Source organism: Pelodiscus sinensis, chromosome 2 (assembly GCF_049634645.1).
Source record: "Pelodiscus sinensis isolate JC-2024 chromosome 2, ASM4963464v1, whole genome shotgun sequence".
NCBI lineage: Eukaryota > Metazoa > Chordata > Testudines > Trionychidae > Pelodiscus > Pelodiscus sinensis.
In genome coordinates, this window is record NC_134712.1 from 53866835 (window position 1) to 53894080 (window position 27246).

The 27246-nt window shown below is 43.8% G+C and overlaps 1 protein-coding gene across 10 annotated transcripts in view; it reads left to right on the forward strand.

Moving 5' to 3' along the window:
- STAU2 (staufen double-stranded RNA binding protein 2) overlaps nucleotides 1-27246 on the forward strand; it is a 236454-nt gene that overhangs the window by 130818 nt on the left and 78390 nt on the right. For 6 of the 10 annotated variants that reach the window (XM_075920513.1, XM_075920512.1, XM_075920517.1 and 3 more), the window contains exon 13: nucleotides 9836-9949. The exons of 2 other annotated variants lie outside the window; for them this stretch is intronic. In XM_075920513.1, the coding sequence (XP_075776628.1) occupies nucleotides 9836-9949 (114 nt within the window). Of the gene's footprint in view, nucleotides 1-9835; nucleotides 9950-15157; nucleotides 15422-27246 lie in introns of those variants that run through there. 2 more of the 10 variants (XM_075920514.1, XM_075920518.1) reach the window with 2 other exon arrangements.

Consider the following 27246-nt stretch of genomic DNA (forward strand, 5'->3'; position numbering starts at 1 on the left):
ATACTATATTTAGTAATCCCACTACATCAAGGAACTCCAGCGTTGCAGGAAACAGTTTGATTCAACACTTTTTTGTGATTTTTTAAAATTTTTTATTACTTATTTTTCATCTGGGACCGAGAAAAATATTTTCATCCGGGTCTTGCTTTTTGTATTTATACTCCTTCATTTTTTTTTTTCATGTTTTGGGTCTTTTTACTCTCCTTACTTTGTTTGCACTGTAGGTCCCCTCCATCTTGTTCTCTGACAAATTGTAAGGTAGATACTAAGAAGCAGTGTTTTAACTTGATATTTCAAGTGCCATTCCCTTATCAGATGTGGATAATGCTAGCATTGGGGAAAAGGTGTGTGTGGAGGAGAGGAGGAGGAGGGATGTAAGGATAATTAAAAGATTCACACCTTATTTGCTACTGTTGTTGTTTGTCCATCGTATTCGAAGAGGACCTTGACATCTAACGGGTTGTGTACTGTCCACGGTGTGTCCGCAAATGGCTGATAAGGCCGATATGGGCACGGAATGTTCTGCCACATGTCGGGCAGACATGTGTGGGCACCACTGTTGCAGCTTTTGCAACTCTGGCTTTACGGAGTGCTCGCTTCTCTTGTGCTATGGTTGTCCTTCTGGCTTCAGATGTTTGACAGCCTTGGTAGATCAGCGTGTGCCATGTTGATCGGTCTTGTGCCAGGGTCTCCCAGGAGGTGGTGTCAATATCCAGGGATTTGAGAGCGGCTTTAAGCGTATCTTTGTATCGCTTCTTTTGTCCCCCGTGTGATCGCTTCCCTTGAAACAGCTCACCATAGAAGAGCTGTTTAAGGATGCGATGATCTGGCATCCTTGCAACATGGCCTGCCCAGCATGTCTGGGCTTTCATCAGCAGGGTGTAAACTGACGGCAGGCCTGCTCTAGAAAGGACTTCTGTGTCTGGCACCTTATCCTGCCACTGGATCCTCAGAAGTCTGTGGAGGCAAATCGTGTGGAAGTGGTTCAGTTGCCTAGCATGCCTCCTGTATACAGTCCAAGTCTCACTGGCATACATCAGGGTAGTTAACACTACTGCTCAATAGACTTTAAGCTTTGTAGCAAGGCTTATTCCACAGCGGTCCCACACTTTGGTCAGCAATCTGCCGAATGCAGAGCTTGCCTTGGCGACTCTGCAGTTGACCTCGATGTCAATTGTCACTGCGCGGGAGAGGGTGCTGCCAAGATATGTAAATTGGTCCACTGCTTGCAGCTTTTGTCCCTTCACTGTGATGGTGGGCACTTGATGTTGAGCTTTCGGAGCTGGCTGGTGCATCACTTCGGTTTTCTTTGTGTTGATGAGAAGGCCGAAGTTGTCGCATGCTGCTGCGAATTTGTCCATGCTGGCTTGCATTTCCTAATACATGGTAGAAATGCCTGATATCTGAGCTTGGGTCACAAATTATTTGAATTCATCAGTATATCTATCTGTAAACCAGAGTTTAATTTATCATTTGCCATTTGTGACTGGAACAGAAGTGGACCAAAGTATGAGCACAGTTTTTTAAATAACTGTCTCTTACTATTTAAAATAGCAAATCCAATTACTTAAGTACACAGCATAAAATAGGAGAAATGTGATAAAAATAAATGATTCAACAAAAAGTTAAATGGAAGAAAAATATGCTGTAGAGTGCCCATATTAATCAAAATTCTTTAACATTCTCTTTGGGTCTCAATCTTATCTGTTCACCAACAGAAATCTGGAGTAACCTGTGAAATCATCAGAGTACAATGATGTAAATTTAGAATAGTTGAGTACTGAATTTGACACTTTGAATTTAAAGGGCAGATTTTAAACAAACGCTATCTTTTGTTCTAACAGAATGGTTCTGGTGGCCTGTCAATCCTAAAGATTTGTGCATTTCTGAACATAATGGCATTTTATTACCCAGTTTATATCTGTCTAGCATTCTGAGACTCCTGCTGGTACTTTGAATCAGAGTATTTTTTTGGTTTAGAAACATGAACTCCAATGTCACACATGACTTTTTTTATTATTATTATTTAAACTAATAAATGTTCAAGAAAGAAAGTATTTGGCCAGACAGAATTTGTGCTTCAAACTGTGAACAGCTAAGCAGTAGTGTGTGAAAGTCTCTTTGCGGATCTGGGTGGTTTTTTTTTTCCACCGTTCAGTGTCTGGTTATCATAAAGCTACCTTATTTTCAAACGGTAGTTCGGTGTATTATTGTTAGAACCATTGACAACTAGTAGAACAGGTATCTTCCTCTGTATAATTATGACCTAATAAGAACACAGGCCTTTTTCTTATAAACAGCAATGCTTCACTCTGAGCTCAAGAGTAGTCCAGGGAAGGCAATTGGACTTGTGTGCTAGAGCTTAGCGCACACACATTTGTGAGGAATCAGAGTTTAGAGGTGTAATATCTCTGCACTGATATTTTGGCCCTTTGTTGTAAAGTGAGCTATTGAAAGCTTGAGGTAAATCCTGCAATATCATTTCACAATTACTGTCACTTCTGCATGTGGGAGGTGTGTTTCTATTTCAATATACAAAGGAACAGAAAGCTAAATTTTATAGTAGTGCTATGTTAATAGTGATCCTATAACAACTCTATAAATTCTGGTGTATTTTATACAATCTCACTCAGATTTTCCATTATAAATCTAGTCTGCAAAGTGTAGAATTTTGGCTATATCATCTTGCAACGTAACATGGTTAACGTTGATTGCATACTCTACTTTGATGGGATGTTCTGTGTTTCAAAATATTTAAATCTTTTCTAGTAACAGAGAGTAGTAACACAAGGGACAAAATTTGGCCCAGTTATAGCTGACACACACAAATGCTAAACCAGCAATACTAATATGCATCCATATTCTGGACATCATAGTCCTGAACACAGCACACACTCTCAAACGCTATAGATTTGTGCTCCTCCCTGTGTAGAATGGTGCATAGTTGCGACTGTCACAACAAAGAATATACAAGCATGAATATGTGACTACAGCTCTTGATGTGTGCTTGTGAGAAGCAGGCAACCAGGACATAGCCCCTGATTTGAATCTGGAGACAGGGATGCTTAGTAGTACATTCAGTGGCAGGTTTCTTGCAGAGAACTACACGCACGTTAGCCCGAAACAGCTCAGGATTCTGGAATTTTTGCTCAGAAACTTTTCACAACTATTAGCATCATGATGTTCTCATTCATAGGCACTTCTTTTCCAGACTCAAGCTTCTCCTTACAGAGGCTGTTGTTATTTAGAAAACAAAAAACCTAAGCAAAATACTTTGGATTTTACTAAATTGAATTTTGTCGCTGCTTTGACCTAAAAGTGGCCAGAGCTCATTTATCAGTTTCTCTTTATTTCAAATACAAAAGCTTGCAAGTGAGATTGTGGACTTGGACAGTATTTTCTGTTCCTAATCCTTTTATTTTTTCTTCCTAAATATAAGGAGAATGAACACGGTCAACGGGTTAGAAAAGGAGACTGAAGCCTGGGTTAAATTTCATGCACTGTCACTCACTCCTTGAATGAATTTGGGCCAGTCACTTACCTTAGCTGCACAAATAGCACTTGCCTGCTTGACAGGTATGGTAAAGTTGAACGTTACTAAATCACTCTGGGACCCTGGGGTTACATGCACTTAGTAATTTCAAATGCAAAGTATTCTTGTAGTTATTAATCTTAGTAATTACAATGTAAATACGCCCCGAGCACTTGGCCAGCCTCCTCTTGCCACTCCCCAATCTCAGATTCTGAGGCTGCTGCTAAGATTACTTGGTCAGCCTTCAGCTGTTGTCCCCCATTGTCACTAGGTCTTGTGGTTTGGATATTTCTGTTGTTTGTTCTAGAAATGCCTCATCCACCTTATCCTCCTGATTTGGTGGCACATCGCAAACTCCATCCACAACATTACTCCTTTTGTTCCCATTTTTATTTTCATCTAGAGACTTTCAACTGGTCTGCTTCTCACTTGCTTCTGGATTGCAGTACAGCTATTTACATTCGTAATGTACAATGTAATATCATCTCCCTTTTTTCCGTGCCTGTTCTTCCCGAATAAGATATTCCCCTTTATACCAGTATTCCAGTCATGAGATTTATCCCACAGAATTTGTGATGCCAATTAAGTCATAGTTTAGATTGCATGCTAAGATGTTGAGCAGATTACCCCATTGTATTCCCTCTTGTTGCTTCCGTTAACCTATTGTAATTTTCCATTTCTTCCCCCTACTCTCTTGCACACTCCCTCAAACTTCAAGACCTCTGTCAAGGTCACCTTTTTATGTACCTGTGAGCTTTTGTCACCTATCCCCTTTGAACCTAGTTTAAAACCCTAATCACTAGATTGGCAAGTTGGTTTGTGAAGATGCTTTTCCTTGTTCAGGTGAACTCCAGCAGTCTTCTTTCCCAGGACAGTACCCATGATCAAGGAAGCCCAAGAGCTCCTGCCAGTGCCAGCTATGCATTCCTCTCTAGGATGTGCATGTCCCTGCCTGGTCCCTTTTCTTTCAACCACCTGTGCCACCAAACTCCTTTATCCTTGCTCCCAGAGCCCTGTTGTCACTGCTGATTTGCCCAGGATCATACTGTCAGTATCATTAGTGTCTATGTCGTTTAGCAGATGAATGATCCCCAGAAACCTTTCTGTAATGTCTCACATGTGGGCTTTGGGCAGGCAACTCACTTTCTGTGATGCTAGATGAGGTTGGCAGTTGGGTCCTCCTCAGAAAAGAGTCCCTGACCACTACCATCCTTTGTTTCTCCCTTTTGGAGGTGGTGGCTTTAGTTTTCCAGGCTTGGAGACAGGTGCTATCCCCAGATTGGCCATTGGGATCTGGTTCTCTCTTCTAACTGCCAGTATTGCATGCCAGTTCTTGGCTCACATGGGCCTGGATGGGGCAGAATATGCTGCCTGGGGTGGTTCCCAGCCTGTTTCTTCCCCACAGAGCAGCCAGTTCTCCTTCCTTCCTTCCTGGCACCCCAGTAGTCCTCTATAGCAGGCTACCTTCCTCCATCCTGGACATCTGCATCTGTATTCTCTCAATGAAGTGCTTGTGTTCCCAGCTGCTATGCAGGCGAGCCACTTCAACTCAGGAGAACAACAACGCCAATTATACAATTGTTTTCCAACTGCTGCATAGATCGCTGTCACGGTTTGTTTTGCAGACTCTATGAGAGGTCAGAGAAATCTGGCTAAAGAACATTCTGTTTCTTTCCCATTCTCCAGCACCCCTCAGTTCCTAGATCAGGGACATGGAGGATTGATGAAGAAAAAGTTGATTCTTGTTGAACTGGGTTTGTCTTTTGTTGGTAAGAGATATTTCGAGCACAGTGAGTGACTGAGAAATGTTGAAATAATGGGCCTGACCCATTTGGACTAGGCCAGAGTGCATCGTGGCGCTCGTTCAGCAAGGCTTAGCTCAAGACATGTAAATAATTAAAACTCACTGAATTTAGCACATTTCTTGTTCTGTTAGCTACATTTGCACAGTTATTTCTGTGATTGTTACTGTGGTCAATGAATTTGTTCATACACTCTCATTTAAAAAAAACCCAAAAGCCTGCACTCTAATGCAGTAAGATCCTTGCTCCAGACCCCACTACGCTCTGTAGGATATGTGTGTGCTCCACAGAGTGTGTGTGTTTTCAATAGTATTTACTGTTAGTATCAAGCTTGGCTTATTTGGGGCCAAATCCTAATGCCTGCTCTGTGGCATTCTGGAGGTGCAGAATGTGAGGCGTCTCTGGCCCACTCTCCTTACCACATCTATTCAGCAGAAGTATTTAGATTTGCAACTAGATACGGTGGTTATGGGTGCCTCAGACATTCTTGTAATAACAGTAGTCCTGATATTTAGAGAACTTCAGTTTATGTTTGTAAGTCCAATTTCATAGCTTCATAATTCTTTCGATCAATCAGAGTTGAGCTATTGTATATGTGAAGGGGCCTCTTGTGGTTTCTCAGTGAGTAGTATGGCTTTTCTGGCAGACAGCCTTAAGCAATTTAGTAGGCATATGTTGTGTGGGGGTGGATGGTGCAGAGGGAAGGAGATAGGGGGATGGTCCAGAAAGCTGTAACAAGATGTTGAGTGAAATCTGTATTTTTATGCATACCACAAGTAAAAATCCTCATTATAGATCTCATAGATCATTTTGGCCACACATAGGATATGTCTACACTACAACGTTAATTCAAACTAACTTAGTTCGAATTAGTTAATTCGAACTAAGCTAATTTGAACTAACGGATCCAGACTAAAAAACTAGTTCGAATTAGCGTTTTGCTAATTCAAACTAGCATGTCCACATTAAGTGGACCCTGAACCAGGCTTAAGGATGGCCGGAAGCAGTGCCGGCAGGGCATCAGAGGAGGACTTAGAGCGTGGAGATGCTGTCTCAGGCTAGCCGAGGGCTGTGCTTAAAGGGTCCCAACCCCCACCCCGGACAGACAGTTCTCAGGGGTGCCCTGCTTGCAAAGCAGTCCTGGCTTGGAGTGCCCGGAGTACCAACAGTGGGCACATCACAGCACTCGGCCATCAGACCGGCTGCACTTGCCGCAGGCTGCCATCTGGGGAGAGGGGGCAATTGGGGGGCTGCAGGAGAGCTTCCACCCCCAGAAGCCCGCAGAGCCAGCCCAGTCCTCCCCATTGGGGGCTCGTGCCCCATTCCTCCCTCACCTCCTTCCACTTACCCTTCCCTAGCCCCTCTTCTTGATGTACAAAATAAAGATAACGTGTCTTCCAAAATGGAATCTGTCTTTATTGAACAAAACTGGGAAAGACTGGAAAAAGGAGGTGGGAGAGGGGAAGAGAGAGGCTGGGAGAGGGGAGGGCAACTAAAATGATCAGGGGTTGGGAACAGGTCCCATATGAAGAGAGGCTAAAGAGACTGGGACTTCTCAGCTTAGAAAAGAGGAGACGGAGGGGGGACAGGATAGAGGTCTCTAAAAGCAGGAGTTGGGTGGAGAGGGTGCATACAGAAAAGTTCTTCATTAGTTCCCATAAAGAAGGACTAGAGGACACCAAAGGAAAGGAATGGGTAGCAGGCTTCAAACTAGTAACAGAAAGTTGTTCTTCACAAAGCAAAGAGTCAACCTGTGGAACTCCTTGCTGCAGGAGGCTGTGAAGGCTAGAACTAGAACAGAGTTTAAAGGGAAGTGAGATCAAGTCATGGAGGTTGGGTCCATGGAGTGGTATTAGCCAGGGGGTAGGAGTGGTGTCCCTGCCCAAGGTTTGTGGAAGGCTGGAGAGGGATAGCACGAGACAAATGGCTTGGTCACTATCTTAGGTCCATCCCCTCCAGGATCCCTAGGGTTGGCCGCTGTCGGCAGACAGGCTACTGGGCTAGATGGACCTTTGGTCTGACCCAGGATGGCCATTGTAAGCTCAGGGCTCAGGGTCGGGGGTCTCAGTGGACCCCCTTGATTCTCTTGCACACCTGCTCCTGGGTGGCCAGGCTGGCAGCTCTCCTGCCCTAGCCGGCCACTTTCCTGTGCCTAGTGCGGAGATCGTGGACAAGGTCCATGATGTTTGCACTAGCCCAGGTGGGTGCCTGCCTCTTGCGGTCCCGGGCAAGCTCCCAGGAGCCACCAGCCTGGTCCCGGGAAGAGGGGGAGGGCTGGGGGGCATCGGGTGGGTGGCTTGATCGTGCCAGGTGCAGGGTCTGATGGCTGGGTGCTGGCAGGCTTGCACCTGGCATGGGAACCGTAGCCAGCCCATGCCCCTTTAAGGGGTCTGGGGCCGGGAGGGGGGCAGACGAGTTTCCCTGGTGTTGGCCAGAGTGGCCACCAGGGAAACCTGGGGAGGGCTAGTTCGAATTAAGGGGCTACACACCCCTTAATTCGAACTAGCTAGTTCGAACTAGGCTTAATCCTCGTAAAATGAGGTTTTCCTAGTTCGAACTAAGCGCTCCGCTAGTTCGAATTAAGTTCCAACTAGCGGAGCGCTAGTGTAGCGCCTATGAAAGTTAATTCGAACTAACATCCGTTAGTTCGAATTAACTTTGTAGTATAGACATACCCATATGCAACAGTCTTCGTGATCAATAAAGTTAACTCTGCAACATGCTGATTGCATAACTATCTTCTCCCTTAGCTTAGTTTTGCACTGTTTTAACTCCTCAATTCAATACTCCCAATTTATCCAGTAAGAGAGAAGAATCAAACACAAAGTGCATTTACCCAGTGCCCAATCTAGTGTTATATATCTCAATCAATTCCACAGACATTTTGGTATAATTTAATATGGCCCCTAGTTGTCCACAGAAATAATAATATTCAAATTTCTAGCCTAAATGTAAAGATGAGGCTTTTCCCCAACAACCATGCAACTGTAAATAGGTACTACCCTAAAATGCCTGTCTTCAATAGGGCTAATCTCCCTTTCCATTTCTGACAGGGGTCAGGTAACCAATGTAAATTACCATCATAAACTAAATTCCACCCTTCTTGTAGAACAAAGTGCTTTATCTGCCTGTCAAGAATCCAGGAGCTACAAAGCAGATTGTAATATTTCATCAGTTCAGCATGAGTGGCAACCCTGTTCTTACTAATAAAACATCAGAGATGCATGACTTCATTTTGCCTCAAGATAGAAGAAGGTTCTCTTTCTATAGAGGGTTTAAGAGCTGTTTTAAGGTGACCTGAAGGCAAAGGGGAAAATCCAGTAGGATCAGTATCTTCCTTTATATTCTGTGCAAGAATCTGATTAGTGTGTGCTTTTAGATACTAATAGAGATTGAGTTGTACTTGGCTCTAAAAATAATGTGAATTCCTTCCCCATGTCTTAAATCCTTTTGATTTGATTAAAAAAAACAGCTATGATAATGATATTGTAATGTCAAACAATCAGTACATTTGAAATGCATTCAGTGTGTTTCTGTAGCAATCACATTGCAGTGAAAAAATTAAAAGTAATGTAATTGCTGGAGCTGGATGGAAAATGGCTTTCCCATTCAATGAAAATTTTTGAGATTTCAAAACAAATTTCCCATCCGTAATGAGGCTGAGAAGTTGAAATTTTTAGAAGTTTTGTGCATAAAAAATGGGTCAGATGGGAGGGGGAATTTACTTCTGGTGAACTGTTTTGAAAAATTCACTTCATGTAAAATTAGTTTCAGTAATTTTGAAGTGTTTAATTTTTGACCATTTAAAATGTTTTTACTCTAACTGGATTAAATTTCTAAACTAAAAGTCTTCTTTGAACTGGAAAACCAGAATTTTCATGTGTAAAGTGTGAAAATTAAATATTTTCCAAATTCAAAAAGGTTTTATTCAACATTCTGTCAAGAAATTTGTTGAAATTTATCCTTGTGTTGCAAAAACTTTCCCTTTCAATAAACTGGCATTTTTAGATGAAAAAAAGTTTAATTGAAAATTTCCCAACCAGCTCTAGATTGGGCTAGTCTGTGGAGAGCACTGTAGTTTAAATAAAGTTTTTTAAACTAATCTATAAAAATCTCAGAGGGGTAGCCATGGTTGCCTGTAACATAGTTGTTTTTAATCCATAAAAGGTTATTTAAAATAACACATAGTTTCAAAACTGAAACATAGACTTAGTTTCTTAGGTCTGTAACAATATCTTTAACGGGCTTTAATGTTCCTAGGCTCTGCAGCATATAGTACCTAAAGAGGGACCAACAAACTGATTAACCAGAGAAATTTGTCCCCAGTTCAGAATGTGGATACTCAGAATATTTTGCATATTCCTTGTTTTATATTGAACCTGGATTCAGTGTAAATGTTTTGAATTCCTTTACAGACTTGTTGGAAAGGGACAGATTATTTTAGCACGACTCCCTTATGCAATCTGGTGTTTAGCAGATTACGTATGTTATTCTATTATAGGTACACTACAGTGATAGACAAAATGGCAAAGAGTGTATGACCAGTTTGACACTGTCTCCTGTGCAGATGACTTTCCATGGTATCGGAAGCTCCATTGAAGCCAGCCATGACCAGGTATAATACCTTCACCCCACACACCTATAATTGTATTCATATCGATATTACTAAATCTCCCATTTGCACAAATATTGCTTTATTTATGGCATGTTCTTGCCACCACAGTGTGCCTATATTGCCATAATAAAATCCTTATTTGACTAAAGAGGTGACCCATAAAGGAGAGGAAAAATTGCATTTGTGCCCTCTTTTGCTTCTTCAGAATGTATAAAGAAAATGTAAATGGTTTGGGTTTAAACTGGTGTGTAAAGGTTCTGGTATTTTTAATATAATGTTAGTAATATGAGGTCTTATCTACCCTGATTGTATGGCTGACTAGAGAAATAGAAATAGGGGGATCACAGCATCATAAATGACAAGAGGCTGATAGCTTTGCAGTTGAGAAAAACTCGATTTTTTGTTTGTTTTTATTTTACTCAAGCTTCTGGAAAATACTCAGGACAAAAACTTTCTTTGTTAATCATTTTTTCTCCCTTGTCACTTAAGATAACATCTGAGGAGATTTCCATTATAGTTCTATAATCCTACAAAACAGTCCTCTATAAAAACATGGAAAGAACAAGACTTTGATGCTTCAGATATGTCTAATACAAAAAATAAGTTAAAAAAAAAGTAAACCAAACCCTGAATATATAACAAGAAAACAAAACAAGGCATAAGCAATTTTTGTTTGCCTTTCTAGGTCATCTTTAAAGTGTATTGAGTATGTCATACACTTTGTCAGCCTAGATGTAAGAACAAGGTAATCTTATCTTGGCAATGATCAGAATTAGCTTTGTTTGGGGGAAAAGATTCAGACATTCTTAGTCATATTTTAGGTTTAAAAAATTAAATGAAAATTTGTAGGGAGCTAGCTGTTAATATAAACGAATGTCTTTAGTTATTTATGTGATAGCTTGAGGATTTTTCCTGTTCTTAAAGTAGCGACTCACAACTACTTGGTACTTTATTCTAAGGGAAAACTATGGTAAATATCGTAGTGATTTAACAAACATATTCTCCTCAAGTTCTCATTTCATCCAGCAAGTTGTTTATACTGTTCCAAACTCTCTCAGCTTATCTTTCTGTAAAAAACATTTTTTAACCTAGTTGTGTGTCGGATACATTATTTAAATGTTCCAGTACTCTGTAAGGATTTGAGGTGGTCCCTTTCAATTTGGTAACTGCATTCTGGGCTACCAGCCATCTCAGCCTTGACTTAGCATTTATTTAGGTGAAGGCATGGCTCATAAACAGAAAATCACCTTATAACTAGAAATCACAATAAAGTTATATAAATAATTGCATTTTTTTAAAAAAGGTACGATGAAACAGTTACGTTGGTTGAAAAGATAAGCACTGAAAAGTTGGGAATTGCCAGCTTTAATGTTGTTTGTTCAAACTTAATTTGCTCTACTTGCGTGTCCATTCTGCACACTGAATTAGACAGAGGTCCCATGAAAAACAAAAATGTGTGGTCATATAATTAAAGATTATATCATAATGCATATGCAAAAGTAGAATTAAGGTTGCATAGGCAAACATGGACCTGGCATTCTTGCTTGACTTTTCAACTTAAATAATGTTTTTGTACCTCCGAGGAGAGGGGTTTATATAATTTTCTAAGTGCTTTTAAAAGGAAATACTATGTACAGCTATAAGAATGATCCCCCATCACAAAATATCAGCAGGGCTTGAATCTTGAATCTTCAGTATAAAGCTCTATCACTTGAACGACAGTACTACCTACACTATCTAGCAGCAGGAAAAGGCTGTTATTCTGGAGGTGGAATGGCCTACTACGTCCATGGAAATGTTAGAAGAACCTGAATCTTTCTCTGTCCTTCCAGTTATTGAGGCAACTCCTCCCCTAAGTGGTGTTTCAGAGGTGGGGGGTGGGCTGCTGTCATTGTTTTGAGGAACTAGAAAACTGGAAGGGAAGTTTCCCTTTCTAAAGTGGCAGAGGAGGACCCATTAACAAAGAAAACTTTTCTCTCAATTTTTTATCAGAAGCTTGATTTCAGTAATTTAATATATTAACTTAAAGGAACAAAATTAGAGTTTTAAACATCTGACTAAAAATCTTTCCCCTCTCATTCCTCTCTGACTTGGTATGAGTGTAATTGATCAGTTACAGCTTTCATCATAATAAGTTTATATAGTGTCAAAAAATATAGTCAATATAGCAGAAATAAGGAAAGGGAGGGCTTGTTGTAGATTTGTTTGAAATGAAGTAATAAAAGGCATCAGTAGTTCACAATAAAATTGACATTCTTGAAAATCCTATATTAACCCATATTTGCTGATTCTTGTACATCATACCTTTTGTATTGTACATTAGTTATGATGGTCTAGATCCTCAACTGGTATAGTTCAGTACAGGGCCTTTGATTTTTAATAGATGAATGCCATTTTACATCAGCTAAGGATCTGGCCTGGATGCTTTTAGAATCTCCCAGCTTTCTTCCAAACTTGTGGATTTTAATACTTCCCAGATTACTCATTAGCTTTCTTAATTTTTCCAAATTTTCATTCCTAGAATCTGTCTGTAATTCAGGAATTCCCTCAAGTGTATCTTGTTTCTTCATCCCTAGAAACTCTTATCATTCACTGTGTTTTAACCAAAAATGGGGGCTAGAGTCAATTTGGTTTCCAATAACATTTTTTCTAGTTTTCAAACCTTAGCGTTGATTTACCTACGCCAAAACAGACCACCACTCCACATTTTTTTGTTTCATCTATTTTCTGTAATGTTTACTGAGAAGCAATCCTAGTCCAAATTCATCTCATTTTTCTGGCTTATCTTGGTTCAGACTCTTTCATTTGTTCAATTATGTTAATTTTGAGGACAGTACTTGCTTTGGTGAGTCTGTCTTATTCTGTTTGGTTTTATGAGAAGCAATCCTATTTTAGGCACATCCTGTTATCCTGGCCCAACCAAACCTTTATGTTGCTTTAAGTTATGGTAAGAGAAAGTGGTGTACTGAATTTGGTAGTCCCTAGCTCCTACTGTTTAGGAAGAGTTCTTGATCAAACAGACAAACTCTCTAAAATATATAACAGATTACAGTATATTGGTAACTGGTTCTAGCAACAACCTTACTGTGGCAGAAGGTTGGACAACTTGACCTAATACATCTTTCTATATCTTCATCTTGTATTGTTGTTAGGAGCCACTTCCTTAGTCTAGTGAAATTGAGTAATATCACGAATCTGATAATGGTCACTTCTTCCTATGAAGAAGTTCAGAATGGCATTTCCAATGATGAAGACTACTTTCTGAGTCTACATTGTCTTTTGTAACTTAGGAACATCTTTCATTATGCGTGTCTGAAATCAGGTTGGTTACTCAGCAGTATAGTTATAATCCACCATCAGTGATTTTTCAAGTATGTTAAGAGCTGATCTGCAGTTTTCCAGTCAATCACTCTTTTCCATTCCCAGCAGAAGATGGCCACTCTAATTTTTTTCTGAGTTTTTTGTTTCTTGTTACTGTACTGGAGTTCAACCTTTCTTTTTTATACTGCATTGATTTGTTTTTGTAAGAGAAAACAGTAACGGACCATATTTAGGGAGACGAGGAAAGACCCCATCACAAAGCTAGTTAACTTTAGAGAACTTAATAAAACATTGCTGAAAGAAAAAAAAAGTGCCTCATATGGCACTGTGGAAGGAATCTGAATCTGCTGCCAAAATGAAAAGTTCTATACATTTTTACAGATTGGTAGTAAGGATGTAAAATCCTATATAATCAGTAAACTGGATAAATGTTATGTTTAACTGGTTAACCACTTAAATGGGAGTGGGTGGGGGCCATGGTTGAGCTGGACCACAGGCAGGGCCCACTCTGGCTGGCCTGAAGTGTCCCTACCCACAGCACACTTCTCCAGCCCCTTCCAGTTAGCAGGACCAGCAACCAGTTAACCATTCACCTCCCTAATGGGTTCCAAGAAAACTAGGAGTAGTAGGGAAGTGCTGATTCTCAACCAAATATGGGATGGAGTAACCATATGTCCTGACTTTATAAAGACAGTCCTGATATCCAAGGCTTTTTCTTATATAGGCACTTATTACCCCCTATTCCTGTCCTGATTTTTCACACCTGCTATCTGGTCACCCTAATTTGGAAGAAAAACAATTTCAGACTCTATAATAATATAATATAGTCAGCTCAGGTAATCTCCATTCCCTGTTCCTTTTCAGAATGGTCCGTGATATCTTGTAGAAATTTATAAATTTTTAATCAACAACATTGTAATAAAGCACCAACGGAGGATTTTATCCCCGTAGAAGTATTTTAAAAGAACATTGATTAGTAGACATCTGTTTAGACTAAACTTTTCTGCTGCATGCCTTCGGGTTGATTTCTAATTTATCCCTAAATGTCTTCTAAGAGCCCATTAAGCAATGGAAGTATTCGTAACACTGCTAGACAATATTGACCTCCTATGGTTCAGCAAATTCTCTGGTTCAGGGCCAGTCAGGTCCCCAGGACGCCGGATTAGAGAGGTTCAACTGGGATGCAGCTTTTGTTGATCTGAAATTGGCTTTTGATTCTGTTGATAGGAACTGTCTGGGAGCAAACTGATGATTGATAGAATAGATCCCTAATTATTTTTTTTCTTTTTAGAGTTCTCCATAATCCAAGATTAGCATAGGCCTGTTCTGGAATTTAACAGATTCTTTCTCAGTTACAAAGGAGGTTTGGCAGGCCTGTCTTTTAACCCCTTTTTGTTTTAATTTTTGTAGACGTGATGTTTTAATATTAAAAGAGGATCAGTTCTGTCTCCCTAAATCATGAATCACTCTGTGTCTGTTTTATTGTATGCAAATGAAGTGGTTTTGTTATCACAAACACCAGTGGGCCTGAAGAATTTATTAAGCGTGTTTGGTTCATACTGCCAATGGGAGGGTTTCGCGAAAAAATATTCAAAAGCTAAAATAAATGTCTTTAGCTGAAGATGTGGCTACCTTAATGGAGGATTGATAGGCAACATACTGAACAAGTTGGCTCTTTCCCTATCTGTGTGTGTGTGTGTTTCTCACAAATGGTGTGTGAACCAATAGAGGATATTGATAAGCAGTAGAATACAACAGTTGTTTCTATTACAAACATGCCACCTTGATTTCCCATGTTAAAGAAACTTATGGATATGCCAGATATTTAGATAGCTTGTGCTATAACTTGTTAAGAAGGACCGGACCTTCACAGCTTTCTGTTTTCAGTTCATGCAGTTTACTCAGAAGGCCAATATACTGGCACCAAGAAATGTAACGAATTCTGTCCATGAGACTCATTGCAAGAGGAGGACTCTTCCCGGTTATTTATTACATTGTAATCTGTATTGCCACTTCAGGCCAAAATGACTTTCTGTGTTTTTGTCTCAGATGCCTATGCTATAGCCTCTTACAAACTATAATATTTGTTCAGAACTGGTAATATATCTGAGATTTGATCAGATGTCCTATGTGCACAGTGTGCCATTAAAATAAGGGAAAGGCATATGTCATGATGATCATATGCAGTTTAATGATTCATGGTTTTTTTCATCTTTATATATTTTAATATTGTATAATTCCAGATTTCATTTTGTTTTATTGTAATACGTATTGAGTTTTTACTCATTGGCCTAAGGCTAAGTCATTGTTAATAATAAACTATTGATTTTATACTGTATTCACTAGAACAATTTCACATTCAAATAAACATTTGTGAAATGGTGATGAAGAAGCAAAAAACTGCACATTAGCACATTTGGGATTGATCACATGATTGGCATTAGATAGCTGCCAAGGCCTACCTCATTTAGTCAAAATTCAGCTTTACAGAAATCATTTTCCTTCTGCTTTTCAAAGGGAAAATTGCAATTTGTTCCCAAGAGCTAATGTTACTCTGTGTTCTCAAATAGTAAAAAGGGGATTGTTCCTCTAATACCCTTGCTCCCTTGGTCCTGGCATTTCTCCTGTATTCCTCTTTGCCAACTCTGATATCAGGAGTTTCCCAACTTACATTCAGGGTAGTTTTTAATAGCTTCTTCCAATCTCCCAGGATTCAGCAGAAGCCTTGCAAACTTTTGCCCTTATTCTAAATGTCTACTCTTTCCCATTACTTCCAGTAGAACTTGTGCCACAGGCTGCCATTAGTTAAAATGGTCAACCTTCCTCATAGTGTCCTGAAGGACGGCGGCCAGGCTGTTCTCAGGGATGATGGTAGTTTCTAGACTCTATAGTTTGGAAATGAAAAGGAAGGGGTGGGGGTGGGAGGGAAGAGGAATGTGGATTGCTAGTGGGCACTGAGAGTGATTGCAGAAAATGCCAGAGGCAGAAGGAAAACTGGAGGTACAGGGCAATATGGTAACGTAAGAGGGAAAAGTTGAGGGGTAGAAGATTGTGAAGGAAAATATGTCAAGGAGGTGCAGAACAGAAGACTAGGAAAGTCTGAATGGAGCATGAGAACGCAAGAGAATAAGAAGGAAGATGGATAGAGAGGGAAAGAAAAATTGAAAAATTAAAAGAGTTGCAGAAAAGAGCCAGAATGATTTGAGAGCATTGCATGGAGAGAATTAGAGTTCTGTCTATTTAGCATATCAAAAAAGATTGAGTGATAATTTGATTACAGTGTAGAAACCTCTCCACGGGCAGAGAGACCCTTTAATCTAGCAGAGATAAACTAAAATTTTTTAACAATTAGGGTAATTAAGTATTGGAATAAACTGTCAAAGAAAATGTTGGATGCTTCCTCTCTTGAAATCTTCAGATCAAGACTAGATGCTTTTCTGGGATATTTGCTTCAGCAAGGCCTGTATTATGCAATAGTCAACCCCAATTTATTGGTAATAGAAATGTAGCCGTGTTAGTCTGGTGTAGCTGAAGCAAAATACAGGACTATGTAGCACTTTAAAGACTAACAAGATGGTTTATTAGATGATGAGCTCTCATGGGCCAGACCCACTTCCTCAGATCAAATAGTAGAAGAAAATAGTCACAACCATATACAGGCAGTCCCCGGGTTACGTACAAGATAGGGACTGTAGGTTTGTTCTTAAGTTGAATTTGTATGTAAGTCGGAACTGGTACATATTGTAGGGGAAACTCTAGCCAAACATTTCTCCAGAGCTCAGTTTTATTCTCCCACACCTCACTTCCCTCAGTCCTTTATTCTCAAGCTGAGGTGTCTGCTGAGAAAAGCCGCTCCCTGGTCTCCTGGGGGGTGGGGGGGGGGGGGGCGTGCTAGCTTTGTGTCTCCCTGGTCTGCTGGGGGGAAGCAGCTAGTGCGGGGTTGCCTCACCCCGTTTGTAAGTAGGGATCCAATGTAAGTCGGATCCATGTAACCCGGGGACTGCCTGTATACCAAAGGATACAATTAAAAAAAAGAACACATATGAAAAGGACAAATCAAATTTCAGAACAGAAGGGAGATGCGGGGGGGGGGGGGGAGGGAGGGAGGTAAATGTCTGTGAGCTAATGATATTAGAGGTGATAATTGGGGAAGCTATCTTTGTAATGGGTAAGATAACTAGAGTCTTTGTTAAGACCCCCACACAAAGTGTCGAATTTTAGCATGAATGACAGTTCAGAGGATTCCCTTTCAAGTGCAGTTTTAAAAGGCTTTTGAAACAGGATGCAGGTAATTAAGTCATTGAGACAATGTCCTTTCTGGTTGAAATGGCAAGAAACTGTTTTTTCTTTATGATCCTGTCTAATATCTGTTTTGTGGGCATTGATCCTTTGGCGAAGTGTCTGAGACGTTTGTCCAATGTACATAGCAGACGGACACTTGTCTATAAGAATAAACTGATTGATGAAATCTCAGCTTTTATTTTAAAAAAAGTTTTGTGGTTGAGGAGAAAAGTGGGAAAACATTAACTGAACGCAACAGGAAGGCTCAGAAACCAGAAAACACAGAACTAACAATTATTTTAGTGAAATCTTATGGGCTTCAGGACCATTTTAAGGCATTACCCATTGTTTTGAACACTTCCGTTGGAAATACTGTGCATATAAGTCTGGATTTTGAACATAAAATAATTGTATGTATATTGGGGATGATCAGCTTTCTCCTACCAGCTGAGGTGGAAGATCAAAGAACATTGCAACCTACTGTTTCCTTAAAATCTTGCTATTTTAAACCAGTGCCACGATCTGGGGGGATTTAACTTACGATTCTTAGAGTTGTCAGTACTATACAATAGTCTGTTTATTACCATATTTTTCTAGTGCGAAAGGAATGATTGTTCTGCAGCTAGCCTGTGCCTTGGGCTCTGCAACTCGCTTTTATCCTGATATTAATGTTTGTGTTGCATTAGAGCTGACCTACTAGTTACTATACTTTGAAGAAAATATGACACTGTAATATTATTACTATCTTGTTATCTTACTTCATGGTAGAGAATTTCTGAGAGTCCTGTTTTTGTGCAGAACTTTAAAGCTTATAAAAGCCACCATTATTGTCAGTTTCATTAGTAGGTTTAAAAATAATAATCCTGATGAGTAGTAGAAATGGTGCTAATGGAATGGCATTTCTGTCAGAGTGGCAGAATAAAGAGGCTATCCTGGGATGCAAGAGACAGTGAACATTGGCCTCAGAAACAGCTGTTGGAAAGTTCATGTCCCAGCTATATAGATGCTTGTAGCACCATTTTTCCACCCTACTACAAAGTGTGAATCCTTCTAGAAATGGGTTCAGTGGGTTATGGAGACTTTGGGTATGTCTACACTGCATTCCTCTTTCAAGAGAGGAATGCAAATGCAGTTGAGCGAAATTGCAAATGAAGCACAGATTTGAATTTCCCGTGCTTCATTTGCATAATCGCATCTGAGCGCTATTAAAAATATCCTATTTTGAAAAAAGAAACGCTTTCTAGATGTGGTTATTTCGAAAGAAAACCCTTCTTTCGACATTGCCCTTAAACCTCATTTTATAAGGAGTAAGGATAATTTCGAAAGAATGGTATTCTTTCAAAATAACCGCGTTTAGACAGCGTTTCTTTTTTTGAAATAGGGTATTTTGAAAGAGCGCCCGGATGCGATTATGCAAATGAAGCACGGGAAATTCAAAACTGTGCTTCATTTGCAATTTCACTCAGCTGCATTTGCATTCCTCTCTCAAAAGAGGAATACAGTGTAGACATACTCTTTCTGAGGTGGGTGACTCTTTATTCCATCTGAATATAACAGACACAGGAGTGGCTGTCTGGGAAGAGAAGATCTAAGATGTGGGCTGTTCAGTTCCTAGGACCATCAACGTGTGGGGACAAAGTTTGAGCTGATGTCTCTTATCTCATTGTTTATTTCTGTTAATAAAGTCAGTCTCTAGGAAGGAATAGATTGTGACTTTACATAGTGCAAGGTCTGTATTTGCAGAGCATGCTGGGAAATGGTACTTACATAGGCCGAAGGCTTTGGCTTTCATGATTTGCAAACTATGAAAGCAATATTTTGGCTGTTGTTAGTACTGCCAGAGATAATGAATGGCATTAGAAGGAAGCTTCTGGGGATGTAAATACATCTTTCTCCTCTCAGTTATTTTCCCATCAGTTTTCATCCTGACAGAACAAATTCTTAGATGGCCAGAGCTCTACATTAATTTCTATTCAAAGTGATTTTTGTTCTGTGACAAAAAAAAGTTGTCAGGATTTTTTAATTCAGATTTACTTCATAATCTGCCCTTTTAGATTTGTTGGAACTTGGACATAGCCAAAATGGAAAAGAAGAAAAGGATTCTTTTTTAAATTTGTTGCCAAAAAAAAAAAAAAAAAGCATTCCTTTCTTTCCTCCTTAATCCTTATCCAAAGAACTTTCTCAGCACACTCATTGTTATCAAAATATAGCTCTTTAGAATGTATAACGGTGCCTGTGTCCTCTAATTAGTTAGGTGTCCGCTGCCTCAATTTCTCCAATTCAGCCCTCAAAAATGTATGTAGTTCATGGGATCCGGTTTATTTATCAGAAGGGCCAGATTGAGCTCAAGACCAATCTCCAGCCTTCCTCTCCAGGCTCAACAACCTCTCATAATCAAGATTGCTGCCTGGCTCTTCTAAAAACCTTTCTGCGTGTTTGACCAGGTCTTAAATTGGTTGGTACAGAGAGCCATTTCCCAGATCATTTTCTGACCCTGGGTCGAAGGGCTGTGCCAGGCATATGCAAAGCTGACGCCCCAATATGCTTAACAGATTATCCTGTGGTTGAGTTGTGAAATACTTTTGGCATCTTAGCACCAAACCTACTTCCCCTCCCCCCTGTTTTCTATAAGCTATACCCATTTATACTCACATTCTAGTTGTGAGAGTCATCCTACTAGACTTTACTTATGCCCACTAGAGCAGTCTGCTATTTATGCTTGTCTGCCATGCCTCTTGTGTTTGTGGATAGAAGCTACTACATTAATTCTCTCCTTACTTTTTGTATTCTGTTTTATATTAACTCAATTTCTGTCTTAGTTATCATGATGGATGTATATGACAGAGCGTTTGTTCTTCCCTGTCAGAAACTAAAGCTTTCCCTTGGTGAGCATGAGATCAAACACATCTATTTGTGCAGAATTTAATGTTTCCATTTAATAAAAAATCAATTACTAATTACCTTCTATGTGAGAGCTGAATGTGTGCCAAAGTAGTGTTGTCTTTGAGTGTGCCAAACAGAGAGTCCCCAAACACCTTCATAGCATGATCTCCATCTTAACACAGCTACAGAGCCAGATGCCTCATTGCTCTCCATTTGTACAGTTATTCACACTAGTGCAGACTAAGTGTGACATGCCACCATTCTGAGCTGGCAGTGTTTTAGATTCCTACCAATGAATGACAAGATGCAGGGCAATTATGAGAATAAGGTACACTGCCCCCATCAACTTCATCCTTACCCCTTGAAATAATGCCAAATAATTTCTGTGTGGCAATTACATAATTGCTTATATAACATAGTAATATTAGATGACTGAACATATGTTTAGCTGTCTTTCATTGCAGCATAACATGTGGAAGCAAAGGGGAGGAGCCAGCAATTTGTAATTAGCCAGCCCTCTACCAGCAAGTGGTCTGTTGTCCATTGTTTTTAATCACAACACTAATCAGTTTCAAGACTTATAAGTTTCACTGTTACTGTTTAAATCCATCTGGACAGCAGTGAAACTCAAGAGCTCCATTACTTTCATGCTGCAGATTGGAATGTGAGGGAAATGCTGCAGGGACAGCTCTGGAGAAGTTCAGAAGGAATGGAAATCACTGAGGGTATGTCTACACTACAAAGTTAATTCGAACTAACACATTAGTTCAAATTAACTTTGCTAGGCGCTACACTAGCGCTCCGCTAGCTCGAACTTAATTCGAACTAGCGGAGCGCTTAATTCGAACTAGGTAAACCTCATTCTACGAGGACTAACGCCTAGTTCGAATTAGCTAGTTCGAAAGCCACTTAGTTCGAACTAGTGGAAGGCTAACCCTTCCCAGCTTACCCTGGTGGCCACTCTGGCCAACACCAGGGAAACTCTTCTGCCCCCCTCCCGGCCCCGGAGCCCTTAAAGGGCCACGGGCTGGTTACACAGTTTGTGCCAGTTGCAAGCCTGCCAGCACACAGCCAGCAGACCCTGCACCTGGCACAAGATGAGCTAGCCACCCGATGCCACCCAGCCCTCCGCCTCTTCCCGGGACCAGCCTGGCGGCTCCCAGGAGCCTTCCCGGGCCTCAAGAGGTGGGCGCCCACTTGATCAAGTGCGGAGATCGTGGACCTCATCGAGGTTTGGGGGGAAGCCTCCAATGTCCACGATCTCCGCACTAGCCACAGGAACGCGGCTGTCTACGACCCCATGGCTGACAGCCTGGCCTCCAGAGGCCACCAGCGGACCCGGGAGCAGGTCCGCTGTAAAATAAAGGACCTGCGGCAGTCCTACTCCCGGGCCTGCCTGCTAGGAGCCAACCCGGAGGCCTGCCCCCACTTTCAGGCCCTGGACCGCATCCTGTGGGCTCACGCCGTCCCTGTCCTCCGGGTGGTCATCGACCCCGGGGCAGAGGGACCCGTCCTGGACACCGAGGAGGAGGAGCCGGAGGATGCCAAGAGCCAGGAGCCTGCCGGGAGCCTTCCCAGGACCTCCGAGGAACCCCACAGACCACATCTCCTGTATCGTCCGTGGCCGGGGAGGCCTCCACCTGTGAGTACCATCATGCTTCCCTTATGTGTACTGGGGGGTGGGGGGGAGAGGGAGCCCAGGGACCGTGCGCCTGGGCCTTGCCCACCATGGAGCAGCAGCTGGGTGTCATGCAGGGGCCTTGGCCTTGCAGAGGGGGGCTGGGTTTCATCCACCTTGTCCCCAGGGAGAACTGACCGCTGCTCTTGTTTCACCACAGCCGCAGCACCTGGGACTGCAGTGCGCACCACCCCGCCTGCAACAGCCACCCACGCCCAGGCCAGCAGGTGTGCCAGGAACCAGGAGGACTACCAGCAGTGGCACCTCCGGTTCATGGAGCAGCTGCTCTGCAACCAGGAGCACTGGGTCCGGGAGGACCTTCGGCTGCGCCAGCGGAGTGTGCATGTGCTGGAGGAGCAGGGCCGTGCCCTCAGAGGCCACCTCCAGACCCTGGTGGACCGGTTCCTGCCTCCTCCTGCTCCGGCTCCTGCGGCTGCCCCAGCTCTCGCTCCTCCTCCCACCCCTGCTGCCCCTGCTCCCTCTGCTGCCCCTGCTCCCTCTCCCGCTTCCTCCACACCCCCCATCCCTCCTGCCCCACCCTCCACACTCATTCCCCCCCGAGACCCCCGCACCCACAGTGTTGCGAGACGGGAGAGCCAGCCGGACCCCCAAGCCTGAGCTTCCCCTTCCCTTCCTTCCCTTCCACCCCCTTCCAGCTCCCTCTTCCCAGGTTTCCCCCTCCCCTCTCCCACCCTCACTCTTCCCTCACCCCACCCCAGTTATGTAAAATAAAGAGAGGTTTTTTTTTTGCCAAAACAGGTGTCTTTATTTGACATTAGGAAGGGAGGTTAGGGAGGGGAAAGGGGAAGGGGGAGAGGGTGGAAGAAGGCCCCAGTGGGGCATGCAGGGAGAGTTCAGTCCTCCTCCTCCACATGGAAACTCTCCCGCAGGGCTTCCCGGATCCGGACGGCCCCCCGCTGGGTTTCCCAGACGGCGGCGGTGCGGGGCTGAGCGTACTGGCCAGCCATGTGGTCAGCATCAGCCATCCAGGCTGGCAGGAAAGCCTCCCCCTTCCTCTCACGCAAATTGTGCAGCACACAACATGCTGCCACCACGGGAGGGATGTTGTGCTCGGTGAGGTCGAGGCGGGTGAGGAGGCACATAAATCGGGCTTTCAGTCGCCTCAATCACGATGCGGGCCCTGGTCAGCCTTGCATTGAAGGCCTGGCGGGAGGGGTTGAGGTGCCCCGTGTAGGGCTTCATGAGCCAGGGCTGTAAGGGGTAGGCGGCATCCCCCACCAGGCAGACGGACATGTCCACGTCCCCGACCCTGATGTGGAGGTCGGGGAAGAAGGTCCCGGCGTGCAGCCTCTGACACACGGAGGAGTTCCGGTACACCCTGGTGTCGTGTGCCTTGCCGGACCAGCCCACATTAATGTCCGTGAACTGTCCCCGGTGGTCACACACGGCCTGCAGGAGGACGGAGAAGAACCCCTTGCGGTTCACGTACTGGGAGGCCTGGTGTTCCGGGGCACGGATGGGGATGTGCGTCCCGTCGATGGCCCCCCCGCAGTTGGGGAAGCCGAGGGTGCCGAACCCCCGGATGACGGCGTCCAGGTCGGCGAGGTGGACCACCTTGCGGAGCAGCACCCAGTTGATGGCCTTGACCACCTGAGGAGAGACACAGCAAAGCATGAATCAGTGGGGCGTCCGGGTGACTGGGAATGCTCGTGCCCTGGCAGTGCCCCGCGCCCCACTCCTGGGAGCAAACCCCCCGGGCGGCGTGTAGTACGGCCGGGAGAGACCGGCTCCTCCAGTGCGGGGCACTTTTGCCTCCTCCCCACCCTGTCACCCCATTTTCCCTGGGGCGGCCCATCCCCTCCTTGCAGCCCCCTTCGTCCCCGGCCCAGTGGCCGGCGAGTGCCGTACCTGCATGAGCACCGCTCTCATGGTGGATCTCCCCACGCTGAACTGGTTCCCGACGGATTGGTAGCTGTCCGACGTGGAGAGCTTCCAGAGGGCGATGGCCACACGCTTCTGGAGGGGGATGGCAGGCCTCATGCAAGTGTACCTTCTGCGCAGAGCAGGGGCGAGACACTCGCAGAGCTCCAGGAAGCTGTCCCTCTTCATCCTGAAGTTCTGGGTCCACTGTTGGTCTCCCCAGCACTCCAGGATGATGCGGTCCCACCAGTCGCTGCTGGTGTCCAGACGCGGCGGGGCACGCCGGCGCCCGGGTGCCGCCGCAGCTGCGCCATGGCCCCCAGGGTGGCCAAGCGGAGAGGCAGGGGGCTGACGTGCACCAGGTGGAACCAGGCAGCCTCCAGCCATTGCTGGCAGGCTTGCAGCAGTAACTCCATAAACTGCACCAGAAAGTGCAGGGCGAGCTCTGGCTCCTTGTTGCCACCTGCGGCGTCGTCCCTGAAGGGAAGCACCGATACAGACGGGCGCAGAGAAAAACGCTTTGCTGTCCCTCGGCGAGGTAGGCAAGCAAGCGGAAAAGCTGAGAACTGGCTGTCCAGGGGGGTCCCTTTAAGCACGAGCCTCAGATAGCCTCAGACAGCAGCCACACAAAGCAACTACTGACCTGATACCCTGCCAGAATCGGTTTCAGCTGCCCTTAAATGTGCCCCTGCATCCAATCAGTGTGGACGTGCTAGTTCGAATTAGCAAAACGCTAATTCGAACTAGTTTTTAAGTCTAGATGCGCTAGTTCGAATTAGCTTTGTTCGAATTAAGTAATTCGAACTAAGTTAGCTCGAATTAGCGCTGTAGTGTAGACATACCCAGAGAGGGTCTGGGAAACAAAGGCCTGTTTTCCTCCTGCCCACTAGGAAAGGAAACTCACCTCACTCACAGCATAAATGAAGCTTGATGAGGTAGATAGCTTGGTGGAGACCCTCCTCCCTTGCTGCAGCAACAAGCTGTGGAGGGAGGCTAAGAGACAGGGAGCTCTGCAATTAGAAGTTCATATTTATCAGACCTTTACTTGCAAAATTTGAGAACAAAAGATGAAGCTCCAAGCAGAATCCCCACCCTGCCTTTCTCAGTAGCTGGGATTGGTTAGGGCCGTGGTCCCCAACCCGGTGCCCGCGGGCGCCATGGCACCCGCCGGCCTCTTTACATGCGCCCGCGGAGCAATCTGGGCTGGCCCTGCCCCTGCCCCTGGGCGTGCGGCAGGTGCCAGCCCCGGGCGCATGGCCAGTCTCAGCCCCGGATGCGCCGCGCGTGCTGGTGCCGACCCTGACCCCCGCCCCCGGGTGCCCCGGCGGCGCCGTGCGTGCCCTGGCCCCGGCGCTGGCCCCGGCCTTGGCCCCGCCCCCGGGCGCGCGGCGCTTACGGGGGGAGCGCTGGCCCCGGGCGCGTGGCGCTTATGGGGGGGGGCGCCGGCCCCGGGCGCGTGGCTATGGGGGGGGCCTCGGCCCCGGGTGCGTGGCTATGGTGGGGGCCTCGGCCCCGGGTGCGTGGCTATGGGGGGGGCCCGCCACCGGGCGGGCAAGTGTCTCCGCCCCCTGGCACCCGGCGGGCGAACGGCCACGCCCCCTGGCGCCCGACAACCTGAAAAGGTTGGGGACCACTGAGTTAGGGACTTAGCTTCTGACTGAGGCATTTCCTTTCCACCTTTCTGATGGTGGTAACCTCATCTTAATAGCTACATCTGGAAGACAAAATCCACTAACTAGTGGATAGACATCCGGTAATGTTTTTCAAGCATTGTAAATTAAAATAAATTGTAACAAATAAAAACTAGTTAATTGTTTAGTGTTTTAGTTTATAGGTTCATCCATCTTAGGCAGATTGTGGTGACCCTGAAAAGTTGTTGCCACCCACACTTAAGTATTTAGTTTTCTGTCCACCCAAGCTGAATTCAGTATCTGCCAGAGCTATTTGTGGCACATTCCAAATGTTAACCAAAGTAATCCAGTATCTGTTCATTGACAGCCCGTTTAATCACTTGTCATTCAGGGAAGTTGCTCAACAGGCAAACTGATTATATAATTGGCATTTAAACACATCACACCCACCACCTAAAGTATACGTAGCATTTTACATAAGCATTTTGCATGTTAAAGTAACAGTTTGCGTACATGCCACGTACTGAAGAACCATGTGTCTGCCAAGGCAGTCTTTGTCATCTAGTTTTCTCTCTTGTAACTTAGTGAAGTCACTTGACCAACATTACAAGCTTACCTAGTACAAACAAGGTGACACAGTTTATTAACTATATAATCATTGTACCATATGCCAGCTGAATCCACGCAGACCAGATATAAACTGAGAATGAAATCCTGGCCCCATTGAAGTCAAAGGAAGCTTTAGACTTCAAAGCAGCCAGGATTTCATTGTAAATTTTTTCACACAAGTGCTATAACACAGATGTCAGGCTGTATTAATACTCACACAGGAACAACCAAGTTTTGAGTAACTTCCATTATAAATGGTTCAGAATAGTTTGTTCAAACTCGCTTTGCTTTTACTCCTAGCGCTCGTCTGCTCAGGATGTAAGATAAGGATAAAAAAGGCTGTAAGATTGTCAGAGAAAGAGAGGTTGTTTACATCCCTACCTTGGGCTTCTTATAACCTAAATTCTGGCTCCATCTTCCAATCAAATGCCAATTGTATCACCTCACTAGTTATGTTATGTTATGTTTTCTTTAATCACTGATTCCTGACTTAAGGTTCCTTCACTTTACTCAAGAAAAGAAGAGGAAGTCACCACCCTCTTTTTTCTTGGAAACTCCAGTACCAAAATCTTTAGAAGATTACTCTTGGTTACCCAGGATCCTTGTAAATGTATCAGTACTTTCCCTGTTTTGTAATCCTTTCCTGGACAGCTCAGATCACCACTGGTACATAGTCTCAGAGGGGTAGCCATGTTAGTCTGCAGCTGAATGGAGTCCTGTGGCACCTTAAAGACTAAGGGTATGTTTACACTGCACGCTTATTTCAAAATAAGCTATTCTGGAATAATTATTCTGAAATAGCTTATTTTGAAATAGCACAACTACACTGAAGGGAAGCCTCAAAATTAGTCCGAGGCAGGTTTCCTTAATGTAGATGTGTTATCTTGATTTAAAGCCTCAGGAAGCACTGGGGAGAAGTAACTTAGAATGGCCCCGGTGAGGGGCTATTTCAACATAGCAGAAGTGGAGCCAGTAAGGGAGACATAATGGACTCCAGTGCTCCCTCAAAGCCT